This window comes from Euphorbia lathyris, chromosome 8 (genome assembly GCF_963576675.1).
Source record: "Euphorbia lathyris chromosome 8, ddEupLath1.1, whole genome shotgun sequence".
NCBI lineage: Eukaryota > Viridiplantae > Streptophyta > Magnoliopsida > Malpighiales > Euphorbiaceae > Euphorbia > Euphorbia lathyris.
In genome coordinates, this window is record NC_088917.1 from 86,676,152 (window position 1) to 86,693,019 (window position 16,868).

The 16,868-nt window shown below is 33.3% G+C and overlaps 1 protein-coding gene and 1 long non-coding RNA gene across 2 annotated transcripts; both read left to right on the forward strand.

Moving 5' to 3' along the window:
- The first annotated feature begins 765 nt into the window (after nucleotides 1-765).
- On the forward strand, nucleotides 766-4,764 carry LOC136203291 (cell division cycle 20.2, cofactor of APC complex-like). Its single transcript, XM_065994410.1, has 4 exons — nucleotides 766-1,247; nucleotides 1,607-1,882; nucleotides 1,967-2,236; nucleotides 3,420-4,764. Exons 1-4 carry the CDS (start codon nucleotides 1,134-1,136, stop codon nucleotides 4,131-4,133), a joined length of 1,374 nt encoding a protein of 457 aa, XP_065850482.1. The 5' UTR covers nucleotides 766-1,133; the 3' UTR covers nucleotides 4,134-4,764.
- Nucleotides 4,765-9,415: 4,651 nt separating this feature from the next.
- On the forward strand, nucleotides 9,416-11,591 carry LOC136203106 (uncharacterized). Its single transcript, XR_010674708.1, has 2 exons — nucleotides 9,416-10,330; nucleotides 11,198-11,591. It is a non-coding gene; the product is annotated as an uncharacterized lncRNA (long non-coding RNA).
- The last annotated feature ends 5,277 nt before the right edge of the window (nucleotides 11,592-16,868 follow it).

A 16,868-nucleotide genomic window follows, 5' to 3' on the forward strand; every position in this document is an offset into this window, starting at 1 on the left:
ATGCATCTTATCATATACATTTCACATGTGAATCATTTTATCACTCATTAGTAACATACCATAAACATATGATTCGACATAAAAAAAATTAAAAAAATTAAAAAAATTAAGAAATTTATTAGATAAAAAATTTAAAATATTTCACAAAATTTATAAATATTAATCTCCAATTCTATTATTATAAGATATAATTTTTTTAAAACAAACTGATATGCAATTGGTGAAGAATAGTGAATAAAATATCAGTATTTTATAGTAATATCTGAAATTGACCAAACCTAACAACGTTAGAGATAAAATTGCTCTTAGCTGCCAACAGTAGAGATAAAATTGTTTTTGGCTACAAAACTTAGAGATATTTTTGCACTTATCCTATAAAAACACACTTTATTTTATTTTATTTTTAATATATAAAAAATAATGATATATTTAAAATTAATTTTTAAATATGATTTAATTGTAATTTTGATCACTAAAATCATAAATAATAATATATTTAAAATTAATTTCTTAATATGATTTAATTTTAATTTTTATCACAAATCATGTAGAAAGCTTTTTTTTTTTTATAACCTAAAAAGAAAAGAAGAAGAAAAAAAGAAAAAAAAGCTCTTTTATAAACGTCCAAAACTCGAGTTGGACTCATCACTTCTTTCACTCATCTAAGGCCCATAGACATAAGTGAGGGTATTATGGTCAATCCAATTTTCAACGGCTCTTTCTTTAACGTAGTTAGCCGTTGCTTCTTCCCAAAAGCTCTCGGTGGCCAACAGATCAGAAAAACCCAAACGCATAAAAAGAAACCCTAGGAGCAATTACCAAATCAGCATTAAATAGAGCCTTCATTTTGTGATACTCAATCGCTTCTTCTACTTCTCTCTCGCTCTGCTTTTGATACTCAATAGCAACTCTCGCTCAATTTCTTAATCTGCTGCTTAATCTTCTCTTTAACAGGGTTTGAGCATTCTGAATAGCAAAGCCTCTCTTGCTCAATTTCTTAATCTTCTGCTTAATCTTCTTTTTAACAGGGTTTAATTTCGTTTTTTTTTTTGTTTTGTGTGTTTCCTTGATAGATTTATCAATTAATTGCAGCATATTATTTGTTATCTCTATATTTTGTTGGTATTAACATAATGGATGCAGGATTCTTGAGCTCTTCTTCTTCTTCTTCGTCGATCTTGAAAGCAAATTCCAGATTCCCACATCAAGAACAACGTATCCAGAGAAGGAATTCTAATAATGAAAATGTAAGAGCCTTGTTTTTATTTGGGATTCTTAATAAATTCGTTAACTGAGATTGTTAATTAAATTAGTATTTTATATATGGATGTATCAGTTGGATAGATTTGTACCAAGTCCATCAGATGGATATGGATTTGTTAATTAATAGTGTTTATATATGGATGTAACAGTTGGATAGATTTATATAGAATTCATCAGCAATGGATATGGATATGGCTCAAATTAGAGCTTAAACGAATTGTATGATTGGAATTGTGAATCATTATAAGATTTTGTTATAATTTAGATTTGCCCTATAAATTCGGTTCAGAATAATCATACGCGAATCATTCTAATCCCAGTGTTTTATATATGGATGTAACAGTTGGATAGATTTATACCGAATCGATCAGCTATGGATATGGATTTTGCACATTACATGTTAACGGAAGGTAAGAAAGGTAAGGAGGAGGGATTACCTTGCTCTCCATCAAGTCAGGCTTACAGGAAACAACTGGCAGAAACTTTAAATATAAACAGGACTAGAATTTTAGCTTTCAAGAACAAACCTCCTGCTCCTGTTGAATTGATTCCTCAGCAACACCTTTCCTCAGCTAATCTCCAACCCAAACCCATCAAGCCTCGTAGACACATTCCTCAGGTTGCTTTCTCTCTGTTATTACTCTTCCTTTTGCTTACATTATATTAATTGGGTTAATGCTGATACAGTAGTTTTCTGATTTAGAGTTCTGAGAGGACATTGGATGCGCCTGATCTTGTCGATGATTTCTATCTGAATTTGTTGGATTGGGGCAGCAGCAATGTTCTAGCCATTGCTCTAGGAAGCACAATATATTTGTGGAATGCTTCTAATGGTTCTACATCAGAACTTGTGACCATGGATGATGAAATTGGTCCTGTTACTAGTGTAAATTGGGCTCCAGATGGTCGCCACTTAGCTGTTGGTTTGAACAACTCTGAAGTACAATTATGGGATTCTGCTTCTAACAGACTGGTAAAGTTCCACTTGTGTTTCTGTTTCTATGTACTATGTATGTTCCTTTCAGAGGTGTCAATTTCATGTTTGTGTTGAAATAGTGTTATCTCATTTATATATACACACACACACACACTCTTATGGGTTTATACATGATATAAATGCAATTTTGTGTTACAAATTGTCACCCCTTTGGGAGATTAATGGGGGTTTGAACAGCTCTGAAGTCCAATTATGGAATTCTGCTTCTAAGTAAAGTTCGCTTTTCTTTCTGTTTCTATATACTATCTTTGTCCTTTCATGTAGGGGTGTCAATTTCATGTTTGTGTCAAAATAGCGCTATCTCATATGTGTATATATATGTTCCATATGTGTTTATACATGATATAAATGCCAGCAAAATGGAAAGTACGATCTTTGTTTCAGTTTCTATATACTGTGTATGTTTCTTTCATGTAGAGGTGTCAATTTCATGTTTGTATCAAAATACTGTTATCTCATTTATAATATGATAAGATAAATTTTAAAAAGTAAAGTCAAGAAATTTTCAATTGAATCAAGAATCCGTTTTCAATTGAATCAAGAATCGATTTGAAAATATGTTCTGTATGGGTTTATACATGATATAAATGCTAGAAAAATGAATTTCTAGTTACAAATTGTCACCCCTTTGGGAGATTAATGGGGTTTGAACAACTCTGATTCTAAATTTTCAGTTTGTAAAGTTCCATTTTTGTTTCAGTTTCTATATACTATTTATGTTCCTTTCATGTAGAGGTGTCAATTTCATGTTTGTATCAAAATAGTGTTATAAAGTCAAGAAATTTTCAATTGAATCAAGAATCAGTTTCTAAATTCGGTATGAATAAACCATCTTTCTATGTTATACTGTTGAAAATACCGACAATGAATCGATTTGATAGCTCAAATATCGTTATTCATGATATTGATCTGATTCAATATCATCGAGATGGAATTCATCCCATTTAGAGGCGAAAGATTTAGTATCTCTATGGGATTAAATCCGAGTTTTTGCGAAGTAAAGAACAATGAAATGATGATATTATGGAAGTAAATATTCTTGCATTTATTACTAGGGCACCTTTCATAGGTAATTTGAACGAAACATGTTCCATATGGTTTTACAAATTGTCACCCCTTTGGGAGATTAATGGGTTTGGTTTTGGTTTTTGTTTTGCAGCTAAGAAAACTGAAAGGTGGGCACAGATCAAGAGTAGGGGCATTGGCATGGAATAACCATATCCTTACAACAGGAGGAATGGACGGTCAAGTAATTAACAATGATGTGAGAATTAGATCACATATTGTTGAGACTTACCGAGGGCATCATCAAGAAGTGTGTGGGCTTAAATGGTCAGGTTCGGGGCAGCAATTAGCAAGTGGAGGCAACGATAACCTTGTTCATATATGGGATAGATCTGTGGCGTCATCTACACAGTGGCTTCACAGACTTGAAGATCATACCTCTGCAGTTAAAGCTCTTGCTTGGTGTCCTTTCCAAGGAAATTTACTGGCTACTGGAGGAGGCGGTGCAGATAGGTGCATTAAGTTCTGGAATACACACACGGGTGCGTGCTTGAACTCAGTGGACACGGGGTCTCAGGTTTGCTCTTTGTTGTGGAATAAGAATGAGAGAGAACTGCTTAGTTCTCATGGGTTCACTCAGAATCAGCTTACTCTTTGGAAATATCCATCCATGGTTAAAATGGGTGAACTCACTGGTCATACATCAAGAGTACTTTACATGACTCAGAGTCCGGATGGTTGCACAGTCGCCACTGCTGCCGGTGATGAAACACTTAGATTTTGGAATGTATTTGGGGTTCCAGAAGTGGCTAAGGCTGCTCCAAAAGCAAGTCGGGAGCCATTTTCTAACTTGTCTCGAATCCGCTGATGAGACTCACTAGTGCCACAACTGATTATGCATCTGGGGTTCCAGAAGCGGCTAAGGCATCTCCAAAAGCAAATCGGCATCGATTTTCTAACTTGACTTGAATCTGCTGACTGATGAGACTCACTAGTGAACAACTGATTATGCATTTGAGGTTCCAGAAGTGGTTATGGCAGCTCCAAAAGCTAACCGGCATCCATTTTCTAACTTGACTTGAATCCGCTGATGAGACTCACTCTTGAACAACTGATTATGCGTTTGGGGTTCCAGAAGCGGCTAAGGCAGCTCCAAAAGCAAGTCTGGAGCCATTTTCTAACTTGACTCGTATCTGGTGATTATGCATAATGATTCATTCAGCAAGCAGAAAGAAGTTGTAACATCTCATACATGCCTTTTTACTCTGAGATGGATTCTAGTTAAATATGTCCAGCAAATTTACATTGAGTTTGTGAGATGTAGAGCAAAGTTGATCAATAATAAGACCTGCCAGATGCTTTCCCGTGGATGTAGTCACTATGTGGCGAACCACGTAAATTTTTGTGTCCCGTGGATGTAGTCAGCTAGCTACGTAAATATTTGTGTCTTTCATTTTCTCTCTTTTTGGTTTCAAGCAAACAAAATGAAGAAGCCTCAACCCCTAATTCCCAATACAACTTGAATTTTTTTTTACAAAGCTTAGATTTAACTAATCTGAAGCTATGATAACAAACTAATATATTCCTAAAACCAGGTCTGGGTTTGTTGCTTTTTCTGGATTTTTAGATTGACATTGCTAATTTGGTGGGAGAAAATTATAAAATTGGGTAAAATGGAAGATCTATTTACATGTTATTCATATTTTCATGTTTTTGTATTTTTTTCACGCTTGTGCATTTTTTTGTGTTTTTCACTTTTTTAGAGGATAATTTTGGAAATAAAAGATGATATTGATTAGGAATATATGTATTTCTAGGTTGAATCAATGAATCTCTAATCTTTCATTTACGGAATACACATTTAATTAAATAGCTATTTTATTCTCTCCCTATTCCATGAACCAAAGGAGCCTTAAGGTTTATAAATTATGGGTCTATTTTAGTGTTTAGAATTTAGGCTTAATACATCATTTGCTCCCTGAACTTGTCTAAAATGGTTGATTGGCCCCTGAACTTTCAAAGTGTCTCGATAGCCCTCTGAACGTGCGTAAAACGTATTCGGTTGCAAAAAAGTAAGTTAAATGTGGAAAATGCATTTCACGCGTCTTAAAAAAAGTAAAACAATCAAGATCGGGGTATTACGGTTGTAATATTAAAGAATACAAGATTTATAGTTGAGCAACTTCATTTTTACTCTATTTTTGAATTATGTAATAATATTTTAAGATACGTGAAATACATCTTCCGCATTTAAGTTACTTTTTTGCAATCGAGTGATCAATCGATTACGTTTTACGCAAGTTTAGGGGCTAACTGAATATTTTATATAAGTTCAGGGGGCTATCGAGACACTTTGAAAGTTCAAGAGGCTAATCAACCATTTTGGACAAGTTCATGGGACAAATGATGTATTAAGCCTAGATAGAATTTTCAAATTAGAATATAAAAGCATATTCTATTTGTGATATATAGAAAAAAAAGTTGCATGTATAGAATTAAGGGAAAAGTACAAAAATAAACCTTGTGGTTACACCGATTTTCGAACAGCACCTATGTGGTTTAAAAGTTTGCAAAATGGTACATGAGGTTCATTCCGTTAGCAAACACATGCAAAATTGACTAATGGTGTTAAAAGTCAAAGGAAAAAGAGTTAATTTAATCGTTATATTTATTTATTTTATAAATTAACCACTCTTATTATCTAATTATTACCAAAAAAAAAAAAAAAAAAAACCCCAAAATAAGAAACAAACATCAATTAAACCATCTTCTCCGTGCTCCTCTTCCTCTCTACATTTTTCTTTCATTCTTACGCTTAAATTTTCAGAATCTCCATCTTCTCTCTACGCTCTCTCTTTGCATGAACAAGTTTTTCTGAATCTTCATCTTCTCTCTACGCTTTCTCTTTGCAATAACTCACCTTTTCCCTCTTTGTCAAAGAACATGCTTTGTGAATCTATATGTTGATTTCTAGGTAACTTTTGCTTCATTGGATTCTTTCTCCTACTAGAATTTTCGTTTCAAGTTCTCATCTCCAATGGCGGTTCTCGACGCACCGGAGAACGCCTCCATTGCTGTTGCTGGCTTTGCGGAATCCTCGTTGGATTTTAATTTGTCACCTCGAAGAAGACGAAGCAGCGATGGCGATTATGTTGCTGTAATGGAATCTCATAAAACTGTTGATCCAGGATCAGTGTCGGAATCCCAAACCTCGAAAAGAAATGGTGAAGAGGCCCGCCATGATAAGGATAAAATTGAAAATCGTGGAGCAGTGGACATTAAATTCACCTATCGGCCTTCCGTGCCTGCTCATCGGACTCTAGAGTCTTCTAAGCTCCGACGCAATATTTAGACAAGTAAGGATCGAGGACTCTGAACTATTGATCTTTTGGAGCCAAATTGTACTTCACTTTTCTAATTAACAAGTTCTTGGCTAATTGTTCATTTTTCTTTTTAAATTGATATTAAGAAAGCGTATTTTCGTTTTATTGCTGCATTTTAAGAAAAATTTACAATATTTTTTGCTTGTTGAGTTGGTTGTCTGAAGCAGGTAAAAAAGAACATAATGGTTAATTAGTTTGAAATGTATTTTCTTGATGGGTTCTTAATGGTTAAACAGTTATCTTTACATTTCATGCAGGTCTCTTTACAGTACTTGTTGCTGTTAATTTCTGTTAATAAAGTAGGAGAGAAAATATATAAAAAAAATTAAAGTGAGAGAAGAAGATAGTGTAATTGATCTTTATTTTTTTTATTTTGGGTATGTTTGTGATAATTAGATAATAAGAGGTTAATTTATAAAATAAATAAATATAAGGACCAAATTAACTCTTTTTTCTTTGACTTTTAACATCGTTAGTCAATTTTGACTGTGTTTGCTAACGAAATGAACCTCAATATACCATTTTGCAAACTTTTAAACCACATAGGTGCTGTTCAAAAATCGGTGTAATCACAAGGTTTATTTTTGTACTTTTCCCTAGAATTAAGGCTTAATATATCAAGAGTCCAACTTTTTCCAAAAGTTTGATTGACTCTCTAAACTTACAAAGTATCTCGTTAGTCCATCAACTGGTTTAAAATAATTCATTGGCTATCTGAATATGTTTAAAATGGTCTATTAGCCCCCTAAACTTACTTATAGTGATGCATTTGCCCCCTAAACTTATTTAAAGTGATATATATTTTAATTTGTCTAAATCTGTTAAAAAAAATTCAAAACATAAAAAATAAAGGTCTAATTCGTAATGAAAAGTCTTTAAAACAAATTAAATTTCTATTTTATACATCTTTATGACGTTTTTATAGATTTAAGGACTTAATCATCACACTTTAAACAAGTTTAGCGGTTAACGAGACGCCATGTTAAATTCAGGGGGTCAATCAAGTTTTTTGGAAAAGTTTAAGGGACAACTAATATATTAAGCCTATAATTAATTTTGTTAGTACGAGTTAGTTGTAATTTTATAGGTTTAATACATTAAGAGCCACTTGAACTTGGTCCTTTAAATTTATATGATGTCTAATTAGTCTCCTAAAGTCGGTTAAAATAACCTATTGACCACCTGAATTTGTTTAAAGTGTCTCATTGACTCTTTGAGCTTGCTTATAGTGATCTATTTTCTCACTGAATTTGTTTAAAGTGATATATATTTTAATTCGTCTAAATCTGTAAAAAAAATCAAAACATAAAAAATAAAGGCCTAATTCGTAATTGTAAGTCTCTAAAACATATTAACTTTTTGTTTTGTACATCTTTATACCGTTTTTATAGATTTAGAGACTTAATCATTATACTTTAAGTAAGTTTAGGGGGTTAATGAGACACCATGTAAGTTCAAGGGGTCAATCAAACTTTTTGGATAAGTTCAATTGACAACTGATGTAATAAGCCCATAATTAATTTTGCTAGTACGATTTAGTTGTAATTCTATAGGTTTAATACTAAGAGCCATTTGAACTTGTCCAAAAAGTTTGATTGATCCCCTGAAGTTACATAAAGTCTTATTAGCTCCCTAAATTTGCTTAAAATAACATATTGATCAACTGAATTTATTTTAAGTGACCTATTGCCCCCTGAACTTGTTTTGTATATTTTTTTTTATAGATTTTACGGACTTAATCATGATATTTTAATCAAGTTTACCGTATAAATTTAGAGGGTCAATCAAGCTTTTTGGATCACAAATGATGTCTTAAATTTTAGGTTTAATACATTACCTACCCTGAACTTGTTCAAAAAGCTTGATTGGCATTCTAAACTTAAATGGAATATTATTTGCCCACACACTAGCTTAAAGTGTCATTATTAAGTCCCTAAATCTATAAAAATGCCATAAAATGTACAAAACAGAAAGTTAATTTCTTTTAAAAACTTAGAATCACGAATTAGGCTTTTATTTTTAAAGTTTTGATTTTTTTTTTAAAAAAATTTAGACAAATTGCAATGTATATCACTTTAAACAAGTCGAAAAGATAAATAGATCACTCTAGGCAAGTTCAGGAAACTAATAGGCCACTTTAGAAAAATTCAAGTGACCAATAAATTATGTTAAGCAAATTGAAGAGGTTAACGAATCACCGTATAAATTTAAGAGGTCAATCATACTTCCTGAACAAATTCAGGAGGCAAATGATATATATTAAGCCAATTTTATCTGGCATAACACATATTTAGCTCCTTAAACTAAGGCTTCAAAGTCAATTAGAACCGTAAACTATCAAAATCATCAGTCCCTAAACTGGCTAAAAATGATCAATTGAGTCCATATTCAAAACAAAAATCTTCAATTGAAGGTTCATCGAAAATCATTTGGTTGAACAGTTTCAGACATTCTTCTCTAAACTCATTTGAACATACACAGAAATTATTATAGTTTAAACTTTATATCAATAGTTTCTGACCAATTAATGATTATTGTTTAGTTCAAAGACCTGATTGATGATTTGATAATTCATGGTTCTTATTAACTTTGAAGCTTTAGTTTAGGGACCAAATGGTACTTTTCATCTCAACCACTCGAGTTGGGCTCATTACTTCTGTCACTCATCTAAGGCCCGTAGACATAAGTGAGGGCATTCTGGTCAATCCAATTAAATCAGAAACCCTAGCAGCAATTATCAAATCAGCATTAAATAGAGCCTTCATTTTGTGATACTCAACCGCTTCTTCTACTTCTCTCTCGCTCTGGATTCTGAATAGCCAAGCCCTCTCCTCCCTCAATTTCTTAATCTTCTTTTTAACAGGGTTTAATTTCGTTTTTTTAACAGGGTTTTCTGATTTAGAGTTTCTGATTTAGAGTCTCTGATATAGAGTTTTGTGATTTAGAGTTCTGATTTAGGGTTTTTTTTTAACACTAGTTTTCTGATTTAGGGTTTCGTTTTCTTTTGTTTTCTGCGTGTTATTTTGTAGATTTATCAATTAATTGCGTATTATTATTTGTGTGTTATTTTTTTAACATAATGGATGCAGGATTCATGAGTTGGTCGATCTTGAAAGCAAGAATCCGAGTCCTGTATATATGGATGTAACAGTTGGATAGATTTATACCGAATCGGTCATATGGTCAGCAATGGATATGGATTAGCTTGCTCTCTATCAAGTCAGGCTTACAAGAAACAACTGGCAGAAACTTCAAATATAAACAGGAATCGAATTCTAGCTTTCAAGATCTTTCCTCAGCTCCTGCTCCTGTTGAATTGATTCCTCAGCAACACCTTTCCTCAGCTAATCTACAATCCAACCCCATCAAGCCTGGCAGACACATTTCTCAGGATGTTTTCTCTGTTTTTTACTCTTCTTTTGGTTACATTACTTTAAATGGGTTAATCCTGATACACTAGTTTTCTGATTTAGAGTTCTGGGAGGACATTGGATGCTCCTGATCTTGTCGATGATTTCTATCTGAAATCTGTTGGATTGGGGAAGCAGCAATGTTCTGCTTTAGCTCTAGGAAGCACAAATGTTTGTGGGATGCTTCTGATGGTTCTACATCAGAACTTTTGACCATGGATGAAATTGGTCCTGTTGGTCGCCACTTAGCTGTTGGGTTGAACAACTCGAAAGTAAAGTTCAATTTTGTTGCTGTTTCTGTGTACTATCTATGTTCCTTTCACGTAGAGGTGCCAATTTCATGTTTGTGTCAAAATATTGTTGTCCCGTATACATGTTTCATATGGGTTTATACATGATATAAATGCAGGAAAAATGAATTTCCTGTTACAAATTGACACCCCTTTTGGGAGATTAATGGGGTTTGAACAACTCTAAAGTCCAATATGGGATTCTGCTTCTAAGTAAAATTCCATTTTTGTTTCTGTTTATATATACTATCTATGTTCCTTTCATGTAGAGGTGTCACTTTGATGTTTGTGTCAAAAATGAATTTCCTGTTACAAATTGTAACCCCTTTGGGAGATTAATGGGGTTTGAACAACTCTGAAGTACAATTATGGGATTCAGGCTCTAATGACCAGTAAAGTTCGAGTTTTGTTTCTGTTTCTATATACTATGTATGTTCCTTTCATGTAGAGGTGTCAATTTCATGTTTGTATGAAAATACTGTTATCTCATATATATATATATATATATATATATTCCGTGTGGGTTTATACATGATATAAATGCCAGAAAAATGAATTTCCTGTTACAATTTGTCACCCCTTTGGGAAATTAATGGGGTTTGAACAAACATGAAGTACAATTATGGGATTCTGGTTCTAACAGACGGGTCAATTTCGGTATTTGTTTCTGTCTCTATATACTATGTATGTTTGTAGAGGTGTCAATTCCATCTTTTTGTCAAAATAGTATTATCCCGTATATATATGTTCCATATGGATTTTTATACATGATATAAATGCCGCAAAAATGAGTATTACAAATTGTCATCCCTTTGGGAGATTAATTTGGTTTTGGTTTTGGTTTTGCAGCTAAGAAAATTGAAAGGTGGGCACACTTAGATTTTGGAATGTATTGGGGTTCCAGAAGTGGCTGGCTTAAGGCAGCTCCAAAGCAAACTGGGAGCCATTTTCTAACTTGTCTTGAATCCGCTGATGAGACTCACTCGTGAATATGCATTTGGGGTTCAAGAAGTGGCTAAGGCAGCTCGAAAAGCAAATCGGGAGCCATTTTGTAACTTGACTCTCAACAGCTGATGAGACTTGTGAACAACTCATTATACATAATGATTCATTCAGCAAGAACTAAGAAGTTATAACATCTCAAACATGATTTTGTATTCTGAGATGGATTCTAGTTAAAGATGTGCAGCAAATTTACATTCTTGATTAATATAAGAATTGCCAAATGCTTTTTTTTCTTTAATTAATTTGATAATGATAAAATAGTAGTGTTCATAGAATAACCAAATTTGGTGATTCAAAGGTGAACTTTACTGATTGTTAATCAAGATGAATCTGTTGAGAAAAGATTTAAGGGTTAATTAACAAAACGAGGTGTATGTCTATTGTCATTTGCAAAATCAAGGATTTTTGGATTTTATTGCCAGTTTGGCCGTTAACCTAACAACTTTAAAGTGAACATTTTTAAAAGGGTGAAGGTGTAAAAATACCCTTAACGTTTTGGGTTAGGAGTAATTTTACCCCTAACGTCTAAAATGGTGCAATTTTACTCCTAATGTTTGTAGCCTAGAGCAATTTTACCTTTAACGTTGATAAATTGAGTCAATTTAACAAATAATTCATCAAACTGTCTTCTTGGTAATGAATCTTATCATCTACACTTCACATGTGCTTCATTTTATCAATAACAAATCATAACATATGTTGAGATATGAAAAAAATAAAAAAAATATATTGTTTTTGTACGAATTAGACAAAACAATTCAAAAAAATCACCAAATTTATAAATCTTAATCTCAAATTCTATTATTAAATTACAAAAGACATGAAATCTTTTTTTTGGAATGAATTGATATGCAATTAGTGTAAAATAATGAACAAAAATATATGTGTTTTATAATAGTGTCTGAAATTGACCCAAATTACCAACGTTAGGGGTAAAATTGCTCTTGGCTACAAACGTTAGGGGCAAAATTGCACCATTTTAGACGTTAGGGGTAAAATTGCTCCTGACCCAAAACGTTAGGGGTATTTTTGCACCTTAACCCTTTTTAAAAATTAAAGTTGTTTAATATAATAGAGTTAAGGTGCAAAAATACCCTTAACGTTTTAGGCCAGGAGCAATTTTACCCCTAACGTTGGAAGCCAAGAGCAATTTTACCCCTAACATTAATAAATTGGATCAATTTGAGAAATAATTCATCAAAATGTTTTCTCGGTATCTACACTTCATACGTGTGTCATTTTATCATAAACAAATCAAAAACATACGTTGGGATGTGAAAAAAGATTAAAAAAATAAAAAAATATATTGTCTTTTTGTACGAATTAGACAAAAAAAAATTCAAAAAATTCACCGAATTTATAAATATTAATCTCAAATTCTATTATTAAATTATAAAAAAAATGAAATCTTTTTTTTAAAACGAATTGTTATGCAATTGGTGCAGAATAAGGAATAAAAATATATGTGTTTTATAATAGTGTCTGAAATTGACCCAATTTATTAACGTTGGGGTAAAATTGCACCATTTTAGACGTTAAGGGTAAAATTGCTCGAGTCAAAACGTTAGGGATATTTTTTTAGAACGAATTGTTATACAATTGGTGCAGAATAAAGAATAAAAATATCTGTGTTTTATAATAGTGTCTGAAATTGACCCAATTTACAATTGCACCATTTTAGACATTAGGGGTAAAATTGGTCTTGATCCAAACCGTTAGAGATATTTTTGCATCTATTCACCAAAGGATATCTAAATGATCTCAAAACTAAAAGAGATTAAAAAATTATAATTGTTTAGAGTATCATTAGATTCTTAAAATTTTCTATTTTGATGTTATTACAATCAAATTGTTAGTATCAATTTAAAAATCATTGATTTTGCAAATAGCGATAAATACGGTCCTTGTTTGACAAAACGAAACTACAATCATTCATCTGCAATCAGAGCAAATCTTTAGAATTAACCCAAGATTTAGATACTCTTTTTTCATGGCTTGTATTTTACAATTGTTTAAATTTTGCATAAGCACTATGCATTTAATTTGAAGTTTTGCATAATAGAACTTATCGATTCCAATTATTTGGTCCTTCAAATCAAGTAGTAGTCATTTATCCGTGCAATGTATACGCCCCGTGATGTGAATAAATTTTGAGGAAATTACACACGAAAGCATATATAATAAAAAATTTACCATTAGTTGACATCTTATTTTGACTTTTGTCAATTAGGAAGTTATTGAAAACGGATTGATTTGGAGACGGATGTAAAAGGGTGGAAGTTTAGAAAAAGCCATTTTCTTTAGTGAGCGATTATATACCGCCCCCTAATTCCGGTTCACCGCACCCTGTTGACCATATTGCCCTTCTCATTATTTCAAACAAGAAATTTGAAAATTTCAAATTCTCTCTACTTTCTTTCCGTTTTCAAAAAACCGACCTAAAACGACATGGCACCAAAAGTAGGCAAGGGCAAAGGATACATGGGAATTACGGTAAGTTTTTCCGTTCAAATAATTAACGAATTCATGATTTTTGGCTCCGAAATCGGAAAAAAAACAGAAATCGCACCAGGCGGGTGCGATTTACTTGTTCCGCCTACGGTGGAACGCACGAACTGTGCATTCCACCGTAGGTGGAACAAGTACGCGCCGCGCGCTCCACCATAAGGTGGAGCGCGCGGCGCACGCGCTCCACCTACGGTGGAACGCGTATGAGCCGCGCGCCCGTTTGGCCCGTCGGCCAGGTGGTGTAAGCCACCCGCCCAGGCTAAAAACGGGCCAAATTTTGTTTTTTTAAAAAAAAAAATTGTACGGACCGGGCGTAGGCAGACCCGAACACATAAAAAATAAAAAATTTATGGTAAATTGAATATAATAAATAAATAATATTACAGGATGAGGCGGGATCTGACCCCAGACACACAATTTGTTTAGATGCACTACTGAGTCCGCTCATTTGCCGACTTCCCTCTGGATACATACGCATTGTATGGTTATGCATTCCAGTTAACCCAGCCTTAGTCTGTATCCCCCATCCAGAAAGGTCTGTATGTTGATAGGCTTTAATCTGAAATTTACAACGACACGCTTTAGTTTTACTTTTCCTAATTGCAGGATCTTCATCAATTTTCAAAACACCTCTATATCGTTCACCCCGTGAACATCGCAACAGATTCTGTTTTCTCCCATGTTTGTGCGAAGATATTACAATCTCAAACCCATTCTGAATAGCTATCTTTTTTGCCCAATCAATAGCATCCTGACATGAAGGGAAAACGGTATCCGTTATGAAACGCGAACTATAATCAATGTTATCGGGCTTCCAATCTTCTATCGGTACCTGAATATACAAAAAATTGACATTAAAATTAAAAAAAAATACTTCGGGGCTATTTCTCCCCTGCAAAAATAGTTCGGAGGAATTTCTGCCCAATTTGGCCTGAACGGGCAGGCTGCCCGTTTCACCATAGGTGGAAACGGGTAGCTCGTACTGCCCGTTCCGTAGGTGGAACGGGCAGCGCGTCCGCCCATTCCATCGGTGGAACGGGTGGCGCATACCACCCGTTCCATGGGTGGAGCGGGTGGCGCATACCACCCGTTCCTTAGGCCGAACGGGTAGTTCATCCGTTCGGCCTAGGGAACGGGTGGTATGCGCCACCCGCTCAGGCAAAAACCAATAAAAAAAAATTCGTAAATAAAAAAAATAACGTTTTTAATAATCGTAATATTACCTCGTGTTCGAACTCATTATCTTCGGGAATGCTTGGATCCATTTTTGTAAAATCTGGGATTTGTACTCGGGAGAGAAAAGTAGAGAGAGTTTTTAAGGTTTTGAAAGAAAAAAAATGAAAAGGGCAACATAGTCAAAAGGGTGCGGTGAACCGGAATTTGAGGGCGGTATATGGCAGTACCCTTTTCTTTATGACATTTATAGAATAATAATAATGAATCTGATATTTATAGAATAATAATAATGAATCTGATATAGGACATAAAAAGGTTACCAATTTGATTAAATTAGAAATATTATTAGTATGGTGAAAAGCCCATAAATTTTCTATCTTTACCTTGTTCCTTTAGACCAAAAATATTATTGATTTTAGTTAATATTATATCTGTTTGGTTGTCAAAAAAATAGGGAAAATTTTATGTTGTAAGATAAAATAGGCCTAATACATTATTAGCTTTCTGAATTTATCCAAAATAGTAGATTGATTCCTTAAACTTCGTAAGTGTTTCACCAACTCCCTAAATTTTCTTATTTCGTATCACCAGCTTTCTAAACTTATCCATAAAAGTAGATTAGCTCACTAAACTTTGCAAGTGTCTCACCAGCAGGTCCGTTCCTGAGCATGGGCAGGAGGGGCGTCTGCCCAGTGCCCATAGATGAAAGGGGCCCAATAATAGTAATTTATGGTATTATTATAGGTTTTTAAACTATACTTGATTAAATTAAAAAAGAAAATATACTTTGATTAAAAACATTGTCATAGGATTCTTTCCAAATTAAAAATATTGACATTAGATTAAATTCAAAAGGAAATATACTTGATTAAAAACATCACATTCTTTCCAAATTTCTTAATAAAAATGTTGACATCAATTCCCTAATTTATCTCAGAGTCTTTTCATAATTATCTCTCTCACCCATTAATCCTAACAAAATTTCTAATTTATCTCTCTCGTCTTTGCAAAATTCTATCAGATTCTGATTTACTTGATCTTCAGAGGCAATTTGGAAGAAACGCATCAAAATCTTCAAATTTCAAGAACTTAACCGCTAAAGCATGTTAAGTGAGATGATTTTCAAATTTAGTTTTTCATTTTTCTGTTATTATACTTTGTGTCCTGAAGAGCATAAAATCTATTAAAACTATTTCATAATCTATTAAATTTGAAAATTTTGCATTTAGAAATGCTCATTGGCATCATTTTGTATAAGAAATTGGGTACTTAAAGGAATATAAAATGTTTTTTTTTGATATGAAATGTTTTTATTAGATTGTTTGCTAAATGAAACAAAAAAATATCATTTTTATGTAATATTATTTTATACAATTGACTTTTCTACTTTTGTTTTACTTGTACTTATTTATTAGGGCCACAATTGGTAACTTGCCCCTGAACCTCTAAAACCTCAGGATCGGCCCTGCTCACCAGCTCCATAAACTTGCTTATTTCGTATCACCGGCTTCCTAAACTCGTCCATAAAAGTAGATTAGCTCACTGAACTTTGCAAGTGTCTCACCAACTCCCTAAATTTGTTTATGTTGGTCCCGTGTGATTAGTTCCAATGGGGGGTTAGGAACTAATGTAACTTTTTCGCTTAATTATGCTGACTTACTTAATTCTTTAAGATATTTAACTTTGTTTTGGTCAGCACGACCGGGAGATGTAAGATAGCTTTAGTCAGATGTTGACTAGAACTGTTTTACTTGTGAGTTAGGAATTAACACTTGAGGTCAACTTCCAACTCAGCACCAAGATTACTCAGTGTCAGCTTTATCAATTTATA

Bases quoted from the DNA above. Each gene is read 5' to 3' on its own strand.
- LOC136203291 (XM_065994410.1), top strand. From the start codon at position 1,134: ATGGATGCAGGATTCTTGAGCTCTTCTTCTTCTTCTTCGTCGATCTTG. The intron at 1,248-1,606 runs GTAAGAGCCTTG...TGGATGTAACAG, and splicing joins GGAATTCTAATAATGAAAAT to TTGGATAGATTTATACCGAA. The intron at 1,883-1,966 runs GTTGCTTTCTCT...TTTCTGATTTAG, and splicing joins CTCGTAGACACATTCCTCAG to AGTTCTGAGAGGACATTGGA.